This window comes from Choloepus didactylus, chromosome 2, assembly GCF_015220235.1.
Source record: "Choloepus didactylus isolate mChoDid1 chromosome 2, mChoDid1.pri, whole genome shotgun sequence".
Lineage (NCBI taxonomy): Eukaryota > Metazoa > Chordata > Mammalia > Pilosa > Megalonychidae > Choloepus > Choloepus didactylus.
The window spans coordinates 148527673-148552761 of record NC_051308.1 but is presented as its reverse complement, the minus strand read 5'-3'; the positions used below and the strand labels follow the sequence as shown (position 1 = coordinate 148552761).

General features: G+C 42.2%; 1 protein-coding gene across 2 annotated transcripts in view; it reads right to left on the bottom strand.

Annotated features, from left to right (window-relative positions):
* The window catches only part of BCAR3 (BCAR3 adaptor protein, NSP family member), a 140528-nt gene extending 116657 nt beyond the window's left edge, over nucleotides 1-23871 (bottom strand). Inside the window, exons 1-2 of one of the 2 annotated variants that reach the window (XM_037826609.1) lie at nucleotides 23529-23871; nucleotides 6056-6383 (exon numbers count right to left, since the gene is read on the bottom strand). In XM_037826609.1, coding sequence (XP_037682537.1) covers nucleotides 6056-6372 — 317 coding nt within the window. In that variant the 5' untranslated portion in view covers nucleotides 6373-6383; nucleotides 23529-23871. Of the gene's footprint in view, nucleotides 1-6055; nucleotides 6384-21360; nucleotides 21377-23528 lie in introns of those variants that run through there. The other variant, XM_037826608.1, reaches the window with a different exon arrangement.
* Nucleotides 23872-25089: the final 1218 nt, after the last annotated feature.

The window sequence follows — 25089 nt, the reverse complement described above, 5'->3', positions numbered from 1 at the left end:
AACATTTAACCTTCACAGCACTCCTCAGAGGTGGGTATCTTCATCCCCCTCCCCCCATTTTATAGTTGGGACTTGCCCTAGTTCACACAGTGGGATTGTTCCCCAAACCTCACGTGATAAAAACATGAATAACAATGTATAACTACAGAGCGCCTTCTGTTTACAATGTGTTTTCACATACACTGAGGAGTGTGGAAAAACTCTCAAGTCTCTGACTCCAGAATACTAAAAAACCTGACCTTTCCCAAACAGCATGCAGGAGGCCTGAAAAAACATGATTTAAAGCAGGTCTGTCCTCAGGGGGCCTGGCCAGAGAAGCAGCTACACTCAACAAGGATTGTTTTGTGTAATTCTCTGATCATCTTCTTGGTTGTGGTTTGCAATCAGTTACAGAAAAAAAATTCTTCAGTTTTCCCCAGAAGAACAGCTGAGAATGCACAGACCCCAGCCTTTAGGTTGAAATCATCCTTGTCAGTAGAGGATTTAGGACTACTGTCAGGGCAGCTGACAGACCTGCAGTCATTTCCCATGCCCTCGTCTCCCTTAATCAAGAGGCACCCCCTGGTACTCGGCAGGGCCCAGCCCACCGCTGACCCAGCTGCTCCTGGCCCCAGCACACCAGGGGCCACTGAGGCCGGACACGCACCATTCCTCGGAATTCACTGACCCATCCACAGCAGCTGTGTTCAAACACCAAGGGACACTTTCCATTTGAGTCTTTAAAAAATAAAAACTCAATATGTGGACTAACACTTTCTAGAGACATTCTTGAACTGAGGCTGTTAAAAAAGCCACTGTCACTCTGCTGACTCAAAAGTGTACCTCCTATTAACTGTGAAATAAAAAAAAAATCTAAATCCAACTTTTCCACTGTGCATGAAAAGGTTCCAATTTGCAGACCACAGACATGCCCATTTATAAATAAACTGTAGATGTTTGCATGTGAACCTTCACATTGTAGATCTTTCTGATTAATTTTGAGCTAAAGGCTGATTTATTTGCATGTCTGGGGGAACAGCTCTCTTTGTTAAGGAGAGAGCAGTAGTTACAGAACTTGGTGGTTCTGAAGAGGGACAAATGAAGCAATTTTTCATATGAGGGCATTGATGTAGCCCAGATTGAGGTCTTTAAATCAGTGTCTAGAGAAAAGTCTGCATAGATACGCCTACATTCTTGCTTCAACTTTGAAGGTCTCACACAGTGACATGATAGGTTACTTACTGCCTGGGTAAGTGTACTGGATTTTAACTTGGGAACATTTTGCAGACTTTCTGGCCACCATCCGTGAAAACACTTGTGACTAGTCAGTCAACCCCACTCATGCAAACTGAAGAAACACCACATTGTCCCACCACATGCTCCCCACAGCACAAGGGGCAGAAGGAATTAGGCACATGGCAGCTGTTCCCAAGAATGCGAGCCTCCACGTACCCACAGGCAGGGAAAGGACCCAGAATGGGCTCCAAGTACTGATCTCACAGCTACACCAGCACCACAGACATCTCAACAGCAGGAGCCAGGACCCTCCCAGCCCAAAGAAGATCCCAGATTCCAATAAAGATTCACTTTTGAAGAGGAACTGACAGGGCATCAGCTAATGACAAACGTGTCCAGTCTGCGAAACTCCCAGAGAAGCCTTGCTCTGTCTGTGGAACAAAGGCTCCTTCTGTGACATCAGGCAGCAGGTTTAAGAGCTCCCTGGCTTTGGCCACCTTTCAAAACCACAAGTACATCCAAGGTCAGCCAAGACAACAAAAAAACCAAGAGATACAGTCTCTGGACGAGTGGACCAACTCCTCTTGAAAGCTCTTGGTAGCCAGGGTGCCAGTCTCCCCAAGGTAAGGTGTGCAAGACACTGGATTCAGACTTGAGATTAACCCCTTTTGTGCAAGAAAACAGCTCAAAGGATGCCCAGAGCAGGTGCCAACACTGCAGAGAGGCTGTGGAGCACAGTGTCTGGGCAAGGTGCTACAGTACTTTCTGGGTTCTAATCGTAGCTCAGCCACCTTCTGGGATGTGATCTTAGGTGCGTCAACACCCCTAAACCTACTCTCTCAACTGTAAATGATGACAATGGTGATAACGATGCTCATGGTAAAATCTGCTATGTCTCACTCACTGGGTTACAATTCCATAAAAGACAATTTATGTGGGGAGCTAATGCTTAATGGGTACAGAGTTTCTGTTTGGAATGATGGAAGAGTTTTGGTAATAGAGGGTGGTGATGGTCGCACAGCATTGTGGATGTAATTAACATCCATGAATTGAACTGTATGCTTGAAAGTGGTTAAAATGGAAGTATTATATTGCATACATGTTACCAAAATAAAATTTTTAATATATATATATATATACACACACATACATATAAACACACACATAAAAAGAAAGGTTTGGAGAGAAGACTTTTTAAAGACCATATATGAACATTTCCTTTAAAATATTTTAAAACTATAAAACGTAAGAGATGAATAATTCATGTGGCTATGACACGTGGATACAATAGCTTCATAATGCAAACTTTTAGGTGAAACGAGAGACTTCCTCTGTTTTACCTGGGACCTCTTACAGGGTGGATGTTCAATTAATAGTCAATTAAATTAAAGGTGACTTTTTCATGATTAACAAGGTAAATATATTTTTGGGAAAATGGCAAACTTGCAACTTATCAGAGTATTTCATAAGATGAGGCACTGCTTGTCTGGAGGGTTTCCCTCAGCACGAGGTAGGGTACAGGGTCTGGGCTCTCCGAGATGGCCCCACCGACTATCATAGTCCCAACAGCAAACACGGTGAAACAGGAGACTTTCAGACTTGGTATCTGAGTAAGTCACTGTAAATCAAAATTAAACCCCTAAATTCACTGTGAAAAGAAACAAGTGAGGCCAAAAATAATTACCTGAAATAACCCCCCCAAATGAACAATCTTGGTAAACGTAGACCTCACCAGGGAATAGGGAGCAACTGCGTAATGGGTACGGGGTTTTCTTTTGGGGTGAAGAAAATGTTTTGGAACTACATGGAGGTGGTGATTGGACATTGTAAATGTACTAAATGCCACTGAATTTGTACACTTAGAAATTGTTAATTTTATGTTAACATGACTTTTACTTTAATTAAAAAAAAAAAAAACCTAAAAAAAAAAAAAAAAAAAGTGTAGACCTCACCAGTCCCTAGCTCCCTGGAGACAGAACCCAAACCATAACTTCAAGGCACACTTGGCTCCCAGCTCCCAAGCAATAAGTGAGCTGGAGGGAGTGGTTGGTATTTTCACAGCTCCTTTAAGCTATAAGAGTTGAACAGGAGCAGAACTCTATTTGTGTCACTGAATTTCTATGGTGGCACCTTAGGCAAAACCTCACTTTGGAGCCTGGGATCCTCATTCATCCTGCTTCCCCTTAGCTTTTCACAGGCAAAAATTTTATTTGCTTATATACTAGCTTGTTCCAAAAAGGAACTGAGGCAGCTCGTAATCTTATTAGGAATACTCCAAAGGGGGGAAAATATACATACATATATATATATATATATATATATATATATATATATATATATATATATATCTACAAATTCCTCAGATTTTTTTAAAATTGTAAGTAAATAAAATAAATTGATATATAACACTAGGAAGGACTGGGACTTTATGATCCTTTGACACATCTGCATGCTTCCTCAGTTGGCATGGTTTTGAAGAATACACATTTGCTTCTTCCCACATTCATCCTTAAGAATATAATATCTTAAGGTAGGAAAAAAAGATGTGAATTTGGATTCACGTAGTTCTGAATCATAAACAAACCTAAAGCAGCAGTGTTCAAGTCTTCCAGAGCCTGGACTTCAAACTCAGGACTTGTGCCAACCTCGATAAGATCTTTTACAGAGACCTGACCACTGTCAGTTTCCAAATCAAGAAACTCTGAACTGTGGCAGGTTGATGGCTTGGATGGGTGTTTATCAAGAACTTCCTCAAGATAGGAAAGGTGACTCCAATATCTGCCCCTCCCCAAGTTTCCCCTTGTAAGAGCTGGCACCCAGCCAGGACCTCAGAACTTCAGGGAATGAATGTGGGAACTGTCCATATCTGGTACATAGTAGATACCTAGCGCAACACAGAGTTTAAATTAATCCATAAAATGTAGCCCATAATAAGCCAGTTGGCTCTGACTCCACATCCCGCGGCCTGGCATTTGTGCTCATTTTCGGCTGGTCAAAAGTTATTTTTCTTTGCCTCCTCATATCCTTCATAAGGGGGAACAGTGGTTTCCCATCTTCTGCATCCTGGCCATTTAAGTGTCAATGGTGGGAGACAGCAACAAGATTCCGCACAGGTGCGCACCTCCATATTTACCTGTCTCAGCAACTGGCAGCCCACTCATTCTCTGAACTGAGAGGTCACCCCCCTAAATTTTACAGAGACGGTCCATGGCCTTCAAACCCCCAGGATACTGCAGGGAACCTTTTGGTCCAGTGTCAGGAACACTTCAGTGCTCTTCTGCAATCTCTACAAATAAATATCTAGGCCTCCACTTAATTTTCTTGTTATACTACTGCAATTATACAACTAAAACTTATTCTGAACTCTTGCCTGCTTAGCTGTCTACCAAAATTTTACTCTATTCTCCTCTCACCTTACTAGACACTAGCCACAGGCCATACCGGCTTCCTTTCAGTTTCTCAAACAAGTCAAACTTTTTTCACTTTGGGTCCTTTGCACTTGCTTTCTCTAAGCCTGCACCAGCTTTCCGTGGGTGCTTCCCATGGCTGTCTTCTCTCATTATGGAGGTCTTAGCTTAAATACCATCTCCCTCAGAGACCTGACCACCTATCAAAAAAGACACCATGCCTAAGAAATCTGTAGCATATCATTCTATTTCCTCTATAGCAGTTACTATTAATCTGCAATTATCTTACTTATTTACTTGCATTCATAATCTGGGTCCTTCACTAGAATATCAGCTCTGGGAGGACATTGCTACAGATGCTCCATTGCTATTCTATTAGTTCACATAGATCTACCACCCTATAAAAGCGCTAGAGCAGATTACTGGAATGACTTGGTTGCTAGAATGTCTTCAATGTCAGAACAGCCCTCCTGTTAGGATACTCAGAGGAACTGGGCAGAGTTTTCCTGATCAAGGCCTGGTGCTTTTAAAATGAATGTACTCTAGTTAATACAGGTGTGCAATATAGAGATACTGAACAAATAAATGAAGTAGGATCAAAGTGGTTTTCTTTGCTACAGGGTTGGATAAAAAGAGACACAACCAGGAGATACAACAGAAGAAACTGCCCCATTCTTTGCCTGATAGCATCACAGGTTGCTGATCTTCCCTACTGGAAAAGGAGTGCAGAGTTCCCAAACTAGCTCCAACAAGCAGAAACCAATCACGTAAGCCAATTACAAACCCAGAAAAAGCATTTACAACCATAAGGCCTGTTTACTCAGATCCCTGGCAAATAAGTGGGAGAAATCAATTCTTATCCTAGAGTATTCTGAAGCTGACTTGATAATGAATACACACATGTTGAAAATTAAATCCAAGCAGATTCAGGTTGTGATTTCTAGCATTCTGGCATCTCTAAAGAATTGGATAGATGTAGTCCAGAATCTGATAAAAAAAAAAAAAGTATACACACACACACACACACACACCCATGCTTCCTTTTAAGGGACTTACTGATACAGGAAGTTGGATTTAAAAATACACTCATATATATATTAAGAAATTAAATTTTAAGGTGTTATAATGTATTGGAGTTATATTTTTTAACTTTCTTCTTTTTTTGCAGTTATATATTTTTAAAATAAGAGTCCTTATCTGTCAACAACACATGCCAAAAGATCTACAGATAAAATAAAATGAGGTCCGAGATTTGCTTCAAATAATAACACAGGAGAAAAAGCAGATGGCCGTGAGTCACCAACTGTTGAAGCTTGATGGGTCCATGGGGGTGAATGAAATTATTCACTCTACTTTGTGTACGTTTGACATTTTGCATAATAAAAAGACTTTTAAAAGACAAATCATTTTCACTTGTGAAATTAAAAAGTTACCTGAAGGTGAAGGTATCACCTTTCCAGTCTTGCAGTGAGTTCTCCTGGATAACGTCCTGGGTCAGAGGTGAGTTCTGCCGTGGAGATTTGGAATGAGGGAGGGTAGCCATGTGACTGAAGTTATCGCAGGACCTTATGGGAGGCGGGCCTTTTTTCTTCCGTGGAAGGGTGCCATGTATAGACACATCTTGATAGGCATCTGGACGATGTTCAACAAGAGATGACTTGCTGCTTAGAAGGTCCATGGATGAGGCCAGGGGGAACTGGTGATTCACCGGCATGTTTCTGGGAAGGCTTGCAAATTTTCCCGCAGCCATGATTTTCAACTCTAATGGGGAAAAAAGTAAAGGTGTCTATCTAAGATAATCACAAGACCAGACTTCCTACTTACAAAAGAAAATATTCACAGAGCGTCAAATGACAAATGACATTTAATAGCCTCGTTAGTGGAATTTAATAAGAATGGGAGCTCTTCCATATTTCTAAGATAACTTGATCTCCCTCTCCCTCTTTTTATGATCCTACAGAGGAACTGGCAGCAGACCCCCCAACAGAAAAGGGCGAACGCATTTCTGAGTTAGAAGGGGCACGTGAGCCAGTTTATTATTTCAGACAACTGAAGTTGATAGAAAAGCACAACTAATGGAAAAATATTTATTGAGGAACGACTCAAGGTTTCAAAAATAAATACACTAGAAGAAAATGTTATAAATATGTTAGATAATTAGTTCACATATTTCCACCACTCTGTAAATGATAAGAACAGGGGGAGATTATTGAAATTCTTTAGCTGCTAGAACATCTTCAGACCAGCCCTTCAGTTGTGCTACCCAGAAGGATGGGGCAGAATTTTTCTGCTGAAGGCTTGGTGCTTATAAATAAATCAATGTACTCTAATTAATGCAGATGGCCAGGGTCAGGGGTCAGGAGGTGGGCCACCTCCTCCATACATCAGTGGGCTCAGCTGCAGAGGAAAGCCACTGGGGGTGTGGTGGGGCACCATGTACATTGTCCCCCAGAGGGCTCAGGAACCTGCCTGCCACAAGCAGGGTAAGCAATGTCCATGGCAGCCTGTACAGTCAGGGAAGAATGAGAAGGGAAGAGGAATTAGAAAAGGAAAAACAAAGAGGAGGAGGGGAAGAGAAGCACAGCAAGAGAAAGGAAAATGGTATATGAGGTCGCATGCAAAAGGAGCTCCGGCAGCTGTCCCCATGAACATGAACAAAAGTGCTCACCTTGAGCTGAGTCAGGCTCCCCCTTCCCCAAAAAACAAAGTATAGTTTTTACCTAAGCCAAATTAATAGACGACTTTTTTTTTATTTTTTTTTTTAAGGCATCTACAGAGGAAAAGAAACACCTGAATAAATATTAGGGCTAGGCTCTGGAGAAATAAGATCCAGAATCTGTACCACACCAGTCTTGGTGTCAGATGCCTGTCAGGACAACACAGCAGCAGTGCTGAGCCTCACACAGACCATGCTTTCCCTTGCATTAATCAGGGAACAAATTCAATGGAGAATCGTTATTTAATAGTACTCCTGCAGATCAATTTCACAAAGGAATTGAGGACTTGGAACTTGACTTGAAGACAACCAAGAAGAACACAGCCCTCCAGAACTGCATAGCCTAAGAGGTGGAAAGGAAACACTTGACAACGAAGGAAAACTTCCACAGAAGGGCTGGGGCTGGGTGGACTGAGACCCTTCAGTCATGGCATATAATCCTAACCCCGTCCTTAGCTCTTTGCCAAACGTGGTAATTCTAGGGCTTGTCTGCTCCATGTCTAACTGGGACCACACAGAAGGCCTGGCTCACAGCGGGTGCAAAACAGTAGGACTCTGACTGTAAGCCCCATATGCGGGCCCCTCCTGGTTCTGGCCAGTACCTGGCACTCTGTCAGCACCTGCTCAACGTTAATCATCATTATTAAGAAAGAAACCAAATGCCCTAGCCCTCCCTGCCTGACCACCAGTGACGTCAGCCTACATAGATTCTCCACCCTACACACACTAGGGCTGTGAGCTCTTGGCTGTGCACACTAGCAGCACCTGCTTCATGGACATGCCTGGATCATTTCAAAGATTCTTGTGAGCAGGCCTGGAGCAGGCCATGGAACCTCTTTGTATGCAAAGGGCCACATTATTGATCAAACCTATTTCCTGGCTAATACGATGGGCAGAAGTTAACCTGGCTGCAGTGTCTTCAACAGTTGTCTAGGATGCCCTCTGAAGGTTACCCACAATTCAGTTTATTCTCCGATAACCACGGATATAAACACCCCTCCTTCCTCCCTTCAATTCAACAAAGGGTTAAGTGCCTACTACACATAAAGAATGCCTAAGCCTCAACCACCGACTATTAACTCTTAAGAGAAGAGAGAACACCCTAACCCAAACTGAGACCCTTAACATGCTCAGGGATTCTCAGAGAGGGCAACACTGGAGAGAAAGCATTTTGAAAGACTGAAAATTGTAGGGACAAGTCTTCCAAGAGGACAATATAATGGCAGATGCATAAAGGCACAGAAGTGCTCCACAGACCCAGGACCTGCCAGTCGTGTGATGTGGCTGGAGTGGAGAAGTTGTAGGATTTCCTGGAAGAAGTACAGGTAAAGATCAGACCACGAAGAGTCTTGAATGCCCTGATAAGGTGCCTGGATGTGACTGCTAGTGCTAGGGAAGAACCGGGAGGCAGGGACAGAATCAGTCTGCACCCAGCGAGATAACTGAGGTAACCTTGGGGGATGAGGGAGGCAGAGAAGCTGGGCAAGCTGATGGCAACAACCTAGCAAGGAACAATGAGGAACTCTGACGTGGGGCAGTGGCCAAGAGAAGGAAAAAGAGGCACAGAATGGAGAGATATGGGGAGCTTGAGGCCTATAGCTGGGAGGCAGGAGGCCACAGCCATAAGAGGATGATGCGAGGTTGTAAAATGCTAAGTAGTTTAAGAAGGGGTCCCATAAGATAACTAGCTCACCACCAGAGCTACTGGGCAACCAGTAGGACGGTTGGTCTAGGAGGTGTCAGATATCGGTATGCAGTGAGGAACAAGGACAGGATGTAGATTTTTAAGAGTCATCACACCTTAAGGGACTATTTAAACCAGAGAGCAGATCCCTTAGCTTGTTATTATCAGGATCAAATAACAGATGTGAAAGTACCTTTTAAACTTCCAAGAACCATACAATATGCCTGAATTAAATCCCAGCTCTGTCTCACCATGGCTGCTTCAGGCCTTTATAGACCAAATCAAGGAAAGAATTCTGCAAACTTAAACCAGCAGTTCTCAACCTGGCTGCACATAAGAATCTTCCAGCAAGCTTTTAAAATCCTGATGCCCAGGTCACATCCCGGACCAAAGAAATCAGAATCTCTGTGGGTAGGACCCAGGCATCAGTCTTTTTAAAGCTCCCCAAAATTGTTCATATGGAGCCAGGGTTGAGAACCACCTCATAAGAGTCTCTTTGGTACAAAGCAACTTGCATTCAATGCGTTTACCTTGAGTAACAAAGTCGAATGATGAGAAGGAGGAACCATTTAATCAACAGAAGCATTCATTCATTCTTCTTTTCAACATACACTTACAGAGGGCCTACAATGTGGCTGGCACTGTGCTAGGTATTGGGGACAGTGTCAAACAAGACAGTGGTCTCTGTCCTCATGAGGTTAATACTCTACTGAGGAAGCAGACAATAAGCTGATGGTTCCTAGCACAATGGGAGAACACGGAATGGGAACTGGGGTCTAGATTAATCTAGCAGCCAGGAAAGGCTTCCTTGAGGAAGGGAGGCTGACCCAAAGGATGTGAAATGGAGTTTAGTAATTGGAGGGAGGAGATCATCCAAGTTGAAGTTTCCAGACGGTTCTCAGCTGCAGACAAATTGGACTAGACTTGAAAAGACAGGCTTAAACCTGGGCGCTGCATCAACGTTAAATCCATCCAATATGGGGTAGGCCAGAGATATAACTTCCACAAACAAACAAACAAAAAAACAAACAAAAAAAGTGGGACAGGGATGGAAGAGGGAGGTGCAACTCCAGGTAGAAGGAGCTCATTTGTAATATTTTGGGTCACTCTATTTCCTACTTTAGCTTTATTTTCTTTTTTCTTTTCCCAGATTCCATGAACTTGGGCAAATCCAAGGGATGGGGAGATGGAAGAAGATGGTGGCATAGAAAGGAATGAAACCTAGTCAGTCCCCTGGAACAACTAATAAACAACCAGGAACAAATAGTAAATAATCCAGAATAACTGCAGGGGAACAAATGTGACTGTCCACTCATCATACACCAAACTGAATTGGGAGGAATGCCTGAGACTGCAGCATAAAATCTGTAAGTAAAAACTGTGAATCCAAGCTGGGAGCCCCTCCCCCCAAGGACTGAACTGCAAAGCCTCATGACTACAGAGCAGCTCTCTCTAAGCAAGCGAATATAGCTCAGCTGAGCTCCAACAGGTGTTTCAATTAGCAAATGTGGACTGCTCAATACAAGTTATGAATCCCCAACAAGCAGACAGAGGCTTTAGGTGATGACTAACCTTGGAGAGCAGAGGACCTCTCTGGGAGGGAGGGGGAGCCCAGAGGACTGGGTGCTGTCTCTGACCGACAGGTGAAAATGAGAGGGGGCACAGACTAACCCTGAAGGGGGCTTTCTGTCTGTTTTTTGGCTCAGTGGAGAAAGCCTCAGCCATTTTCAATTCCCAGCACTCAGACCCAGACAAAGGTGGAAATAGCAGAGCCAGAGACTATTCAAATGCAAATGATCTCTCCCCAGGGAGTATATCTTCCCTAAGAGGAAAGAGGTGGTGCCAAGCTCTACTATCCACCTTCCATTCAGAACCAGACCCCAGATCCTGGGGGAAAACAGCCATGGGCCACACCTCCTTACAACAGTCGGGAGTGACAGGCTGATGGGCGCCACCTGCTGGGCAGAAAAGCACAGTGACTTGAGGCCTCACAGGGTGTACCAATCTTCTAAGACATACCTTTAGGAAGACCTGAAACTACTCCTTCCAAGACCTGAGCCCGTTCTGGTCTATGAAAACCTAATTGGGGTAACCAAGGAGGCCAGATGCCTAGACAACAGAAAACTACAACCTATACTAAGAAAAACTAAGGTATGACTCAGTCAAAGGAACAAACTTACACTTTAACTGAGATACAGGAATTTAAACAACTAGTGCTGGATCCATTCAGAAAGTTTAGGGAAGATATGGCAAAAGAGATGAAGCGTATAATGAAAACACTTGGTGTACATAAGGTAGAAATAAAAAGTTCAAAAAAACAACTAACAGAATCTCTAGAAATGAAGGACACAACACATGAGATGAAGGACACAATGGAGACATATAACAGCAGGTTTCAAGAGGCAGAAGAAAACACTCAGGAACTGGAGAAGAAGACACCTGAAAGCCTACACGCAAAGGAGCAGATGGAGAAAAGAATGGAAAAATATGAGCAACATCCCTGGGAACTTATGGACAAAACGAAATGCAGGAATATATGTGTCATTGGTGTTCCCGAAGGAGAAGAGCAGGGAAAGGGGGAAGAAGCAATAATAGAGGAAATAATCAATGAAAATTTCCCATCTCTTATGAAGGACATAAAATTATGGCTCCCAGAAGTGCAGCGTACCCCAAACAGAATAGATCCGAATAGGCCTACACCAAGACACCTAATAATCAGATTATCAAACGTCAAAGATAAAGAGAGAATCCAGAAGGCAGCAAGAGAAAAGCAATCCATCACATACAAAGGAAGCTTGATAAGACTATGTACATATTTCTCAATAGAAAACATAGAGGCAAGAAAGAAGTTGGGTGACATATTTAAGATACCGAAAGAGAAAAACCACCAAGAATCCTATATCCAGCAAAACTGTCCTTCAAATATGAGGGAGAACTTAAAATATTCTCTGACAAACAGATAATGAGAGAGTTTGTGAACAAGATACCTGCTCTACAGGAAACACTAAAGGGAGCACTACAGACAGAAAGGAAAAGACAGGAGTGAGAGGTTTGGAACACAATTTTGGGAGATAGCACAGCAATGTAAGTACACTGAACAAAGATGACTGTGAGTATGGTTGAAAGACGGTTAGGAGCACGTTGGACACCAGATGGAAAGAGGAAAGATAAAGACTGGGACTGTACAACTCAGTGAAACCTAGGGTGCTCAACAATTGTGATTAAAGGTACAAATATGTTTTTACATGAGGTAGAACAAATGAATGTCAACATTGTAAGGAGTTTAAAATGGGGTGGAATTGGGGGAAAATACAATAAATGCAAACTAGAGACTACAGTTAAAAGAAACATTGTATTATGCTTCCTTTAATATAACATAGGCAATATACCAAAGCTAAATGCATTTGGGGGGGAGGAACGTGGGAGAAGGGTATGGGACTCCTGGCATTGGTGATGTTGTCTGACTCTTTATTCTACTTCAGTTTAGTGCTATCTTTCCTTTTGTTCCTTCCTAGCTGTCATGTTTTGTTTTTTTTCTTTTTCTTTTTTTCTTTTTTTCCTGTCTTTCTACCCTCTTTGACTCTTCCTCCTCCTTTATGGAAGAAATGGAGATATCCTTATACAGATAGTGGCGATGGTGGTGAATACATAAATATATGACTATACATGGAACCATCGATTGTATACTAAGGACAGAATGTATGGTGTGTGAACAAAACTGTCTTTGAAAAAATGGGTTGATGATGAAAACTTGAGGGCACTATATTGAGTGAAATAAGACAGACCCATAAGGACAAATATTGCAGGGTCTCACTGATATGAACTAATTATAATACATAAACTAATAGACATGAAATGTAAATTATCAGGACATAGAACGAGGCTAAAGAATGGGGAGTGGTTGCTTATTATGAGCAGAATGTTCAATTTAGGGTGAACTTAAACGTTTGGAAATGGACAGAGGTGATGGTAGCACATTCTGAGAATAACTAACAGTGCTGAATGGTGTCTGAAGGTGGTGGAAAGGGGAAGCTCAGAGTCACATATGTCACCGGAAGGAAAGTTGGAGGTTAAAAGATGGGAATGTATAAAACTGAATCTTGTGGTGGACAATGTCTGTGATTAACTGTACAAATACTAGAAAGCTCTCTTATGAACTAGAACAAATGTATGACACTATAACTAGAAGTTAATAATAGAGGGGCATATAGGAAAAAATATATACCTATTACAAACTATATACTACAGTTAGTAGTATTTTAACACTCTTTCATTAACAGTAACAAATGTACTATACCAATACTATGAAACAATAATGGAGGGGGGAGTAGTTAGGGGTATGGAAGGATTTGAGTTTTCTTTTTTTGTGCGTCTTTATTTCTTTTCTGGAGTAACGAAAATGTTCTGAAAATTGAAAAAAAAATTAACTGTGGTGATGGATGCACAGCTGTATGATGGTGCCGTGGGCAACCGACTGTACACTTTGGATCTTTGGATAATTGTATGGTATGTGAACAATCTCAATAAAAATAAATAAATAAAAAAAAATCCGAGGGATGGAAGTACATTGTGTGTAGTCAGAATCTAAGTTTAGCAGTGAGGGTACTTACTTTGACCACTAGGCAGAAACTCTAAGTGTTATATCTAGATGGGATCTCAGAGAATCAAACCCCTCCTCTTTTTTTCAGATAAGGGAAATAAATGTTCATTCATTCAATATATATTTTCTGAGGGTTTGCAATGTACCAGGGCTGAGGTTATAAAAAACTAGACAAGGCCCTATTCTCATGAAGTTTACACCCTGATGGGGGAGTCCAACCAACACAAAAAGAAGACACACAAACTAGATAATATCTGAGTCATAGGGGCCCTAAAGAACATAAAATAGGATGAAATTGTTGAACATATGGGTTTGGGGTGAAGGGCTACCTTAAATTGTGGAAGTCTGGGAAGGCCTCCTGAACAGGTAGCCATTGACATAAGACCTGAAAAAAGAGAAGGTACCAGCCAAGAGCAGATCTGAAGAGAGTTCCAGATAGGGAATCCAGTGATTGCAAAAGTCTTGAAGTGGGAACAAGCTGTTAGAACAGTACAATGGAGACTAAATTCAGGTCTCCAGTCTCATACTCCCGTTTTCTCCACCTGAAGATGCTTCTGCCTTGATATCCCTAATCATCATTTATGCGCTTTTTTAAAATCAAACATGGTGTGACTCAGACCCTAGACTTTGGAGTCAGACATTTACAGGTTTAAAACCCTACCCTGCCAGTTACTTACTAGCTGTAGGACCTTGGACAAGTTATACCATCTCTCTAACAGTCGGTTTTCTCATTTGTAAAAATGGGTTAATACCTTGTGCCGGTTTGAATGTATTATGTCCCCCAGAAAAAGCCATATTCTTTGATGCAATCTTGTGGGGCAGACATAATAGTGCGGATTTAGTTGGAACGTTTGGATTAGGTTGTTTGCATGGAGATACGCCCCACCCAACTGTAGATGGTAACTGATGGGATATTTCCATGGAGTCATAGCCCCACCCATTCAGGGTGGGACTTGATCAGAGGAGCCATATAAATGAGCTGACTCAAAGAGAAGGAACTCAGTGCAGCTGTAAGTGACATTTTGAAGAGGAGCAAGCTTGCTAGAGAGGAACGTCCTGGGAGAAAGCCATTTTGAAACCAGAACTTTGGAGCAGATGCCAGCTGCCTTCCCAGCTAACAGAGGTTTTCCGGACGCCACTGGCCATCCTCCAGTGAAGGTACCCGATTGCTGATGTGTTACCTTGGACACTTTATGGCCTTAAGACTGTAACTGTGTAGCCAAATAAACCCCCTTTTTATAAAAGCCAATCCGTCTCTGGTGTTTTGCATTCCGCAGCATTAGCAAACTAGAACATACCTATATCACGGAGTTGTGAAAATGAAATGTGATCATGTATGTAAAGCCCTTGGCATACAGCAAGCATTCAATAGCAGGTCTCTAGGCAGGGAAAGGACCATGTCTATCTCGCTCATCATAGTATCTCTATTACGGCGATAGTTCACATATGAAGCAAGGAGAGAAACATTTTAACCTGGAGCAATAAGCATAAAACACTCCAAATACACCACGTTAACAAATTAAAAGGGAAAACCACATGATCATCTTGATTGATGCAGAAAAGGCATGTGACAAAATTCAGCATCCTTTCATGATAAAAACACTTCAAAAAGTAGGAATCGAAGGAAACTTCCTCAATATGATAAAGGGCATATATGAAAAACCCACAACTAACATCATACTCAATGGTGAGAGACTGAAAGCTCCCCCTCTGAGACTGGGAACAAGACAAGGATGCTCACTGTCACCACTGCTATTTGACATTGTGCTAGAAGTTCTAGCTAGAGCAATTAAACAAGAAAAAGAAATAGAAGGCATCCAAATTAGAAAGGAAGTAAAACTGTCACTATTTGCAGATGACATGATCCTATATTTTAAAAATCCAGAAAAATGACAACAAACCTATTTGAGCTAATAAACAAGTTCAACAAAGTGGCAGGATACAAGACCAACACACAAAAATCAATGGTGTTTCTATACAATAGTAACAAGCTATCCAAGGAGGTAATCGAGAAAAAAATTCCATTTACAATAGCACCTAAAAGAATCAAATATCTAGGAACAAACTTAACTAAGAATGTAAAGGACTTGTATATAGAAAATTACAAAGCAATGCTAAAAGAAATCAAAGAAGACCTGAATATATGGAAAGACATTTCGTGTTCATGGATTAGAAGGCTAAATGTTAAGATGTCAATTCTGCCCAAATTGATCTACAGATTCAATGCAATACCAATCAAAATTCTGACAGACTATTTACAGAAATGGAAAAGCTAATTATCCACTTTATGTGGAAGAGTAAAGGGCCTCAAATAGCCAAACAAATCTTGAAAAAGAAAAATGAAGTGGGAAGTATCATGCTTCCTGACTTTAAAGCACATTATAAAGCCACAGTGGTCAAAACAGCAGGACACTGGCATAAAGATATACATATTGATCAATGGAATAAATTGATAGTTCAGAAATAGACCCTCAGATCTATGGTCAATTGATTTTTGATAAGGTTCCCAAGTCCAGTCAACTGGGACAAAACAGCCTCTTCAATAAATGGGGTTGGGAGAATTGGATATACATAACCAAAAGAATGAAAGAGGACCCCAATCTCAAACCCTATACAAAAATTAACTCAAAATGGATCAAAGACCTACATATAAGAACCACTACTAGAAAACTCCTAGAAGAAAATGTAGGGAAACATCTTCAAGAGCTGGTGATAGGTGGTAGATTCTCAGACTTTACACACAAAGCACAAACAATGAAAGAAAAAAATAGATAAATGGGAACTCCTCAAAATCAAATACTTCAGTGCTTCAAAAGACTCTGTCAAAAGGATGAAAAGGCAAATGACTCAATGGGAGAAAATATTTGGGGATCACATATAAGGGTTTGATAACCAAAATATATAAAGAAACCCTACAACTCAACAATAAAAGGACAAACAACCAATTAAAAAATGGTCAAAAGACATGAGTACACATTTTTCCAAAGAGGAAATACATATGGCTAAGAGGCATATGAAAAGATGTTCAACTTCACTATTAGAGAAATGCAAATCAAAACCACAATGAGATATCATCTCACATCTCCTATGGTCGTTATTAAACAAACAGGAAACTTCAAGTGTTGGAAAGGATGTGGAGAAATTGGAACACTTATTCACTACTGGTGGGAATGTAAAATGATATAGCCATTGTGGAAGACGGTTTAGCAGTTCCTCAGAAGCTAAGTATAGAGTTGCCTTACGACCCAACAATCCCAGATCTGAAAGCAGTGACATGAACAGACATTTGCACACCAATGTTCGTAGTGGCATTATTCACAATTGCAAAAAGATGGAAACAATCCAAGTGTCCATCAACAGATGAATGGCTAAACAAAATGTGATATATACATACAATGGAATATTACTCAGCAGTAAAAAGGAATGAAGTTCTGAAGCATACACAACATGGATGAACCTTGAGGATATTATGTTAAGTGAAATAAGTTAGAGACAAAAGGACAAATATTGTGTGATCTCAATGACATGAACTAAATATGTAAACTCATTGACATAAAATATAGTATATAGGCTACCAGGATATAGAATGAGGCTAAAGAATGGGGAGTGGTTGCTTAATACATACAGAATGTTTAACTACATTGAATTTAAAAATTTGGAAATGGAAAGAGGTGACAGTGGCATGTTACAATGAGAATAATTAACAGTGCTGAATATTGTATGAATGTGGTGGAAAGGGGAAGTTTAAAGTCATGTATGGGGAGGATCTAAGATGGCGGCATAGAGAGGAGTGGAAGCTAAATAGTCCCCCTGGAACAACTAAAAAAACCAGAAACAACTAGTAAATAATCTGGAATAACTGCAGGGGGACAAACGTGACCATCCACTCATCATACACTAACCTGAATTGGGAGGAATGCCCAAGATCACAGCATAAAATCTGTAAGTAAGAACTGCGGATCCAAATCGGGAGACCCCTCCCCCACAGCCTGAGCTACAAAGCCTCGTGGTGCCAGAGAGAAGCTTTCTCCCAGCAAGCAAATGTAGCTCAGCTGAGCTCCAACTGGGGTTTTAATTAGCAAGTGGGAACTGCTCACTACGAGGTATGAATCCCCAACAAGTAGACAGAGGCTTTGGGTGACGACTGACCTTGGAGAGTTGGAGGGTCGCCTTGGACTAGCTCTTTTCCTTTTTCAACTCAGTGGAGAAAGCCTCAGCCATTTTCAGTTCCCAGTTCTGTGACCCAGACAGGGGTGTGGCATATGCAGACAGAGACCACTGAAATGCTAATGACCTCCCCCTAAAGCATCTATCTTCTCTAAGAGGAAAGAGGTGGGGCCCAATTCTACTACCTGCCTTTCATTCAGAACTTACAACAGTCAAGAATTATAGGCTAATCTTTGCATCAGGCTGGGAGGGCCCCTGCACGGCCCGGCGGCCCAGGGCCTCCCTTGAGGGACGACACGCACTAGTGACGTAGCATAGCCTTCCCTCAGCAAAGGTCCTGGAAGATCACAACTGAGAAGGGGGGCCCGCTCGGAAAACCCAGGGATGCTATGTCAATGCTGGTGGTTTGTGGGTCAGCGACAGAGAAAATCTGGGGCAAAACTGGAATGAAGGCTTACACTCTTGCAACAGCCTTGAATCTCCGGGAACACCCGGGAGGTTTGAATATTAAAACTGCCCTGCTTCCCTGACCACCCAGACACACGCCCCACGTTCAGGGTGGACAGCTCCAACAACAAACCCAAACTGAGTTCACCAACTGAACCCCACAAAAATCACTTCCCCACACACCACAGAGACAGAGTTGGGGAGAACTGACTTGAGGGTATAGGTGATTCGCAGACGCCATCTGCTGGTTAGTTGGAGAAAGTGTATGCCACCAACTTGTATTTCTGAAAAATTAGATTGCTATTTTTTTTACAACTTGAAAGAACCCTATCAAGCAAAGCAAAGGCCAAGAGGCCAAAAACAAGAGAAAATCTTAATACATATGATGAAACCAGATGATATGGAGAACCCGATCACAAACACGCAAATCAAAGTATCAGAAGAGACACAGTACTTGACACAATTGATCAAACAATTACAATCGAGGTACAAAAACATGGCACAGGATATAAAAGATATGAAGACAACCATGGAACAGGATAAAAGGGACATAAAGAAGACCCTAGAAGAGCATAAAGAAGAACTTGCAAAATTAAATAAAAAAAAGAATATCTTATGGAAAGAAAAGAAATTGTTGGCCAAATTAAAAAGACTCTGGATACTCATAATACAAGATTATAGGAAGTTGAACAACGACTCAGTGTACTAGAGGTCCACAGAACAGAAAATGAAAGAACAAAAGAAAGAATGGAGAAAAAAATCAAAAAAATTGAAAAGGATCTCAGGGATACGATAGATAAAATAAAACGTCTAAACTTAAGACTCATGGGTGTCCCAGAAGGGGAAGAGAAGGGTAAAGGTCTAGAAAGAGTATTCAAAGAAATTGTTGGGGAAAACTTCCCCAACCTTCTACACAATATAAATACACAAAGCATAAATGCCCAGCAAACTCCAAATAGAATAAATCCAAATAAACCCACTCCGAGACATATTCTGATCAGACTCTCAAATACTGAAGAGAAGGAGCAAGTTCTGAAAGCAGCAAGACAAAAGCAATTCACCACATACAAAGGAAACAACATAAGACTAAGTTGTGACTACTCAGTGGCCATCATGGAGGCGAGCAAGAAGGCAGTGGCATGACAAATTTAAAATTCTGAGAGAGAAAAATTTCCAACCAAGAATACTTTATCCAGCAAAACTCTCCTTCAAATCTGAGGGAGAGTTTAAATTTTTCACAGACAAACAAATGCTGAGTTTGCCAATAAAAGACCTGCCCTACTTCAGATACTAAAGGGAGCCCTACCAACAGAGAAACAAAGAAAGGAGAGAGATATAGAGAATTTTAACACACATATATAGAACCTTACACCCCAAATCACCAGGACACTCATTTTTCTCTAGTGATCATGGATCTTTCTCCAGAAGGGACCATAAACTGGGACATAAAACAAGCCTCAATAAATAAAAATTAAAAAAAACAAACAATTGAACATATTCAAAGCACAATCTCTGACCACAATGGAATACAAATAGAAGTCAATAATTTTTGAATTGTAACTCCACTATTTACTTCCTACATGACATAAAATACACAAACGCTAATGACAAATCAGTGGTTTTGAACTCAATGTAAAATACGTAATTTTTGACAAGAACTATATAAAGGTGGGGGAATGGAGGAGTATAGGTACATAGTTTATGTGTCCTATTGAAATTAAGTTGGTATTAAAGAAAAACAAGGTTGTTATGGATTTAAGAGTTTAATTTTAAGCCCCACAGTAAACACAAAGAAATTATCAGAGAAGATGACCGTAGAGATGAAAAGTAGAGTATGGGTTAAGAGAAATTGGGGGAGGGGCAATGAGGAGTTAAGAAATGAGTGTAGGGTTGCTGTTTGAGGTGAAGGGAAATTTCTAGTAATGGATGGTGGGAAGGTGATAGCATTACAACATTCTAAAGGTGATTAATCCCGCTAATGGAAAGCTAGGGAGGGGGTGGAATGGGAAGATTTAGGCTGTATATATGTTTCCACAATTGAGGAAAAAAAAAAAAAAGATAGTCTAAATAAATGACAATTGAATGCCAAGGATGACCTTGGATGGGATCTGAGGATGGAGGACAGGAGGCTCAAAGGGACACAGTTGAGACATAAGGAAAAGGAAATATAGAGTATAAGCTTTGTATCATTGTTGAGTCTCTTGTACTTCTTAGCTGCACTTAATGGAATTGCATAAAAGAAGGTTCTTGTTCATGGGAATTGTATATGTGAATTATAGTGTTTGCTCGAGGATGTGTGCAGCTAGATCTCATATGTTCAGAAGACAGAGCAATAGATGAAGGATGATAGATAGGGAGAAGAGGGAGGGAGGAAGGGAGGGAGGGAAAGAAATAGCGGTGTGACAACATGTTAAAGTTAGTGGATCGGGATATCGGGGGAGGGGGGTCAGGGAATGCTGGAGTTCTGTGTATGGGGTTTGTATTGTTTTTGCAACTGTTCCTATAACTTTGAATTTATTTCAAAATAAAATTAAAACAAACAAACAAACAAAAAAAAGCCAGAAACAAAAGGAAAAAAAAAAAAAAAAAAAGTCATGTATGTCACCAGAAGGTAAGTTGGAGGTTAAAACATGGGAATGTTTAACAGTGAATCTTGTGGTGGACAATGTCCATGATTAACTGTACAAATATAAAAAAGTTCTTTCATGAATTAGAGCAAATATACGACACTATTACAAGGGGTTAATAACACAGGGGTATATGGGGGAAATGTACCTACTGCAAAACTATGGACTATAACAGTAATTTTTATAGTCTTTTATCAACAGTAACAAAGGTACGACACCAATACTAGGGAACAATAATTAGGGGAGATATGGGGTGTGGGAGGATTTGGGTTTTCTTTTTTCTTTTTCTTTCTTTCTAGAGCAATGAAAATGTTCTAAAATTGATCATGGGGATGTATGCACAACTATATGATGATACTGTGAGCTGGTGATTGTATAGTTCAGATGGTTTGTATGGTGTGTGAATATATCTCAATAAAATTGCATTTAAGAATAAAATATAACAAACACTCCAAGCCGAGTAGGACATGGACACAGAGACACATGCATATGCTCACCAAGGGAGCCCATACGCAGTCTTTAAAAGACACCCAGTTGAGAGACTTTGCCCTCTGACTTTATCGTTCTCTACTGTGCTGGAATACAGATGCAGTATCCTCCCTCTGTCTAATGCCAGATCTTGAAATACATGCAAAGGTCAAAGATTCCACATCTTGATATGCAAATGAGACCTATTTGAACATTTGAAGAGCTGATCTCTCCATCAGAGACAAGAGAGCCTGACAAGCTGTCAACATACGTGTTGCCTCCCTGGCCATGGTGAGCAGCTGGGCTTTGAAATGCTTGTCAACAGCAGCCCAGCTCCCTTCTTTACAAAGATATCTAAAAAACAAACAGAATCACAAGCAAGTCAACATAGTAAGAAGCAGCCTACTTGTTTGGATTTTTCTCTTCAAAATGGGATATTTTCAAGAATAACTTACAGATGTTTATCTGGTGTAGGCTTTAAGAACTTTCTATCATATTTTAAACTCGTAAATGTAGCTGCCGTGGCTCCTCCGTTATAACTAGGGCAGGGAATTTACAGTTTGGATCTGTACTATTATATCTTCTCTATAGACAGACCGGGAGAGGAAACCAAACAACCACACATAAAATTCGCTTATCGGCTTAGAATGAAGTTTTGCTTGGGTTTAGGAATTAGGGGTATTCCTTTATTTTCGAAGTAATCTTATGAAGTCTAGCCAAATGATTGAAGTATGAATAATTCTTCCATGGATTGTATTCCCAAAAACACAGCACAGGATTTACATGATAAGGTTCTTAAGATTAGCATCCTTTCAACAACCAGTTCTTCCTATATGAATAGGAGGTTTGAGATTTTCATTAGTCACCCTGGAAGTGTCAGGCTTCACAGCAGGCGTTTAGAGCGAGTTGGAGTCACGACGGTGAGGGCGCCCTGGCATGGCAAGCTGTTTACGTTATTAAACTCAATTCGCCCGCTTGCACCCCCGCATACTATCGCTTTGCCTGTGGCTTCTCCATTATTAATCCTGCAGCCCCTTCCCTCTTCCGACCCGTGTTTTCCTGAGCCCCGCCCGTAGCACCAAGGCCTCCCCCGGGTCCTCCTAGACCTCGTCTCAGTTCCTGGCGGCACCAAGGGAGTTTATCGGCTCTCAAAATGACCATCCCTCAGCCCACGTACTTTCCTTGAAGAGATCTGTGTAGCCTTGGGAGATGAGAGTCAAGGTTTGAAAGACTCCCTGCATGCACGGCTCTGCTTTCCATTTCAGCTCATGGGTTTAGGCGGAAGAGAACACGAGGTGAGTCAAAAGGTCTTTCCCGGTGGCACCTTGCTTGAAGCCAGTTAACACCAAAACCAGAGTTCTCCAGCCCCCACCCCCATCCCCGCCCCCGCCAAGTTCCCAACCACAACCCACCGCCTCGCCAGCTGCTCCAGAGCTCACTCGACCACCCACCCGACGAGCGTCTACACCTGATCAAACTGTTTTAAAGAGACAGCCTAAAATGAGTAAGGAAAGATGGGCTGAGATCGGAAACTCCTTCCTGTCGCGCCCACCGTCCCTCCCTTCCTCTCTCCCCAACGCAGAGGGAGCGACACAAGCCAACTATTCATTCTTTCTCAACAAAGGGAGAGAGGGAGGGGGATGTTGTCAACAGTTACAGGGCAGGCTCCTTCGCTTTCTTTGCAAACTTTCCCAGAGATTAGCTGAGAAACTTCGCCTCCTCCAAGCCCTGGGCTGCCAGCGGAGCCCTTTTGGTCCAGGCGCCCCCCCACCCCAGCCCCCTCTGGGCTCTGGGCAGAGGACAGGACCGGGAGGGGCAGTTGGACGGGCGGCCGGACGGGCAGTCGGGCCCGGCAGGGGGTCTGGAGGGCAGCTCCCGAGAAGACATTGCCTGGGAGCAAGTGAGCAGAGAGGCTCCGCGCAAAACCGCTGAGCGCCTCCCACCGCGGGGCACTTCCCGGGAGTCCGAGCCTGTTCCGAGGCTCCCAGGGCTCAGGTCCCATCTCCACTTCAGCCACCCCAGCCCCAAACGCCAACTCGGCTGGGGGAGGTGGGGTGAAGCGCCGTCCCCTCCCCACAGTCCAACTTTGTCCAACAAACTTTTCAGCTCGTCCCCACTGTCAGGGGAGGCCAAGACACCCTGGGGAAAGCACTACCCCCGGGGAAAGCGGGGCGCGCAAGCTGCGAGCGGCACTCACCTTCCGAAGCGGCGCTCAGCTCCCGGGCTCTACGCCTGGGACTCAGAGGCGCTGCGCCGCCGGCCTCGCGTACCCTGTGCGGCCGCTGCCGGGGAGCAGGGGCCGGTCATGGTCCGCGGGGCGCGCCCGCCGAGAAGCCCGCAGACCGATCACCCATGCGCCTGGCGGCTGCGGCTCCTACTCCGGCCTGGGCAGCGGCAAGAGCGGCTCTGAGCCGGGGGCGCGCGCGCCAGCCCTCCACTGGTGATTTGAGGCTTGGCGGCCCCACCCCGAGGAGCCGATTCGCGCGGCTTTTCGGAATCCCCCGCGACATTTACATTCGGTGACCTCGCCTTGCCCTCTTCTGCCAGGACTTTAGAGTTTGGCTCCTCTCCTACGACCTCTAGAAGCCAGTCCTCAAGTGTAGATCGAACCAGTTCCTCACTGTGCCCCTCTCCAGAGACAACTCCGCCTAAGCCATCCCTCCCCCTTCCCCCACATTATTTAATTACTCAGCAGATGTGCTTTCCTCGTCTGCAGACACCTGGCTGACTTTCAGTTTAAAGGGCTTTGATGGGCCAAAGACCCAGGTAACCACAATGACCAAGAAAAATCAATCACACCCGCCTGGGCATATTTAAAGCAAAAGGAGTAGTGGAGGTGGCACTTCAGTATTAGATCGTTTGGTGGGGTGAAAAATTGGAGCAAACTGGAGGACTTAACACTATCGGATATGAAGACCTTCAGCTACAGAAATAGTCATTGGCAACAAGGATAGACAAACAGAACAATGTAATAGTCCAGAAACAGATCTACAATCTATGCTCACTTGATTTGTATCGAAGGTGCCTCTGTAGTGCAGTGAGGGGAAGGAAGGTCTGTCGTTCTGAGTAAATGATGCTGGATCAACTAAATAGCTACATGGAGGAGGGGGAAAAAAAGAATGTTGACTCCTACCTCACATCATACCAAAAATTCAATTCCAGATGTATTTTAGATCTAAATGTAAAAGGTAAAACAATGAAACTATTCAAAGAAAATATTGGAGAACATCATGATCCTGGAGTAGGTAAAGACTTACTAAATACATAGTACTAACATAAAGGAAAAAACTGATTGTTGGACAGCATTAAAATTAAGAGTTCCTGTTCCTAAAAAAAACAAAAAAACAAAAAAACACCATTTTAGTGAAACAAGCAAACCACGGAGTGAGAAGATATTTACAATACATATACCTGAAAAAGGACTTATATCCATAATATATAAAGAACACATACAAATCAACAATTTAAAAAACTGAAAATCCTATTGGAAATAAGTAAAATATTTCAACAGGCATGTCACAAAAAAAAAAAAAAAAACAAATAAATACATGAAAAGATTCTCAATGTTTCAATCACAGAAATGCAAGTTAAAATCACAATATGATCTCACTTCACATCCACCAGAATGGCTAAAATTCAAAGGGCTGACAATTCTGCTAGTCAAGGTGAACTTTATATAATTGTATCAGAAACCTGTTTGGCCTTATTTACTAGAGCTAAGTTAACATGTATCCTGTGACCCAGCAACATTCCTAGAT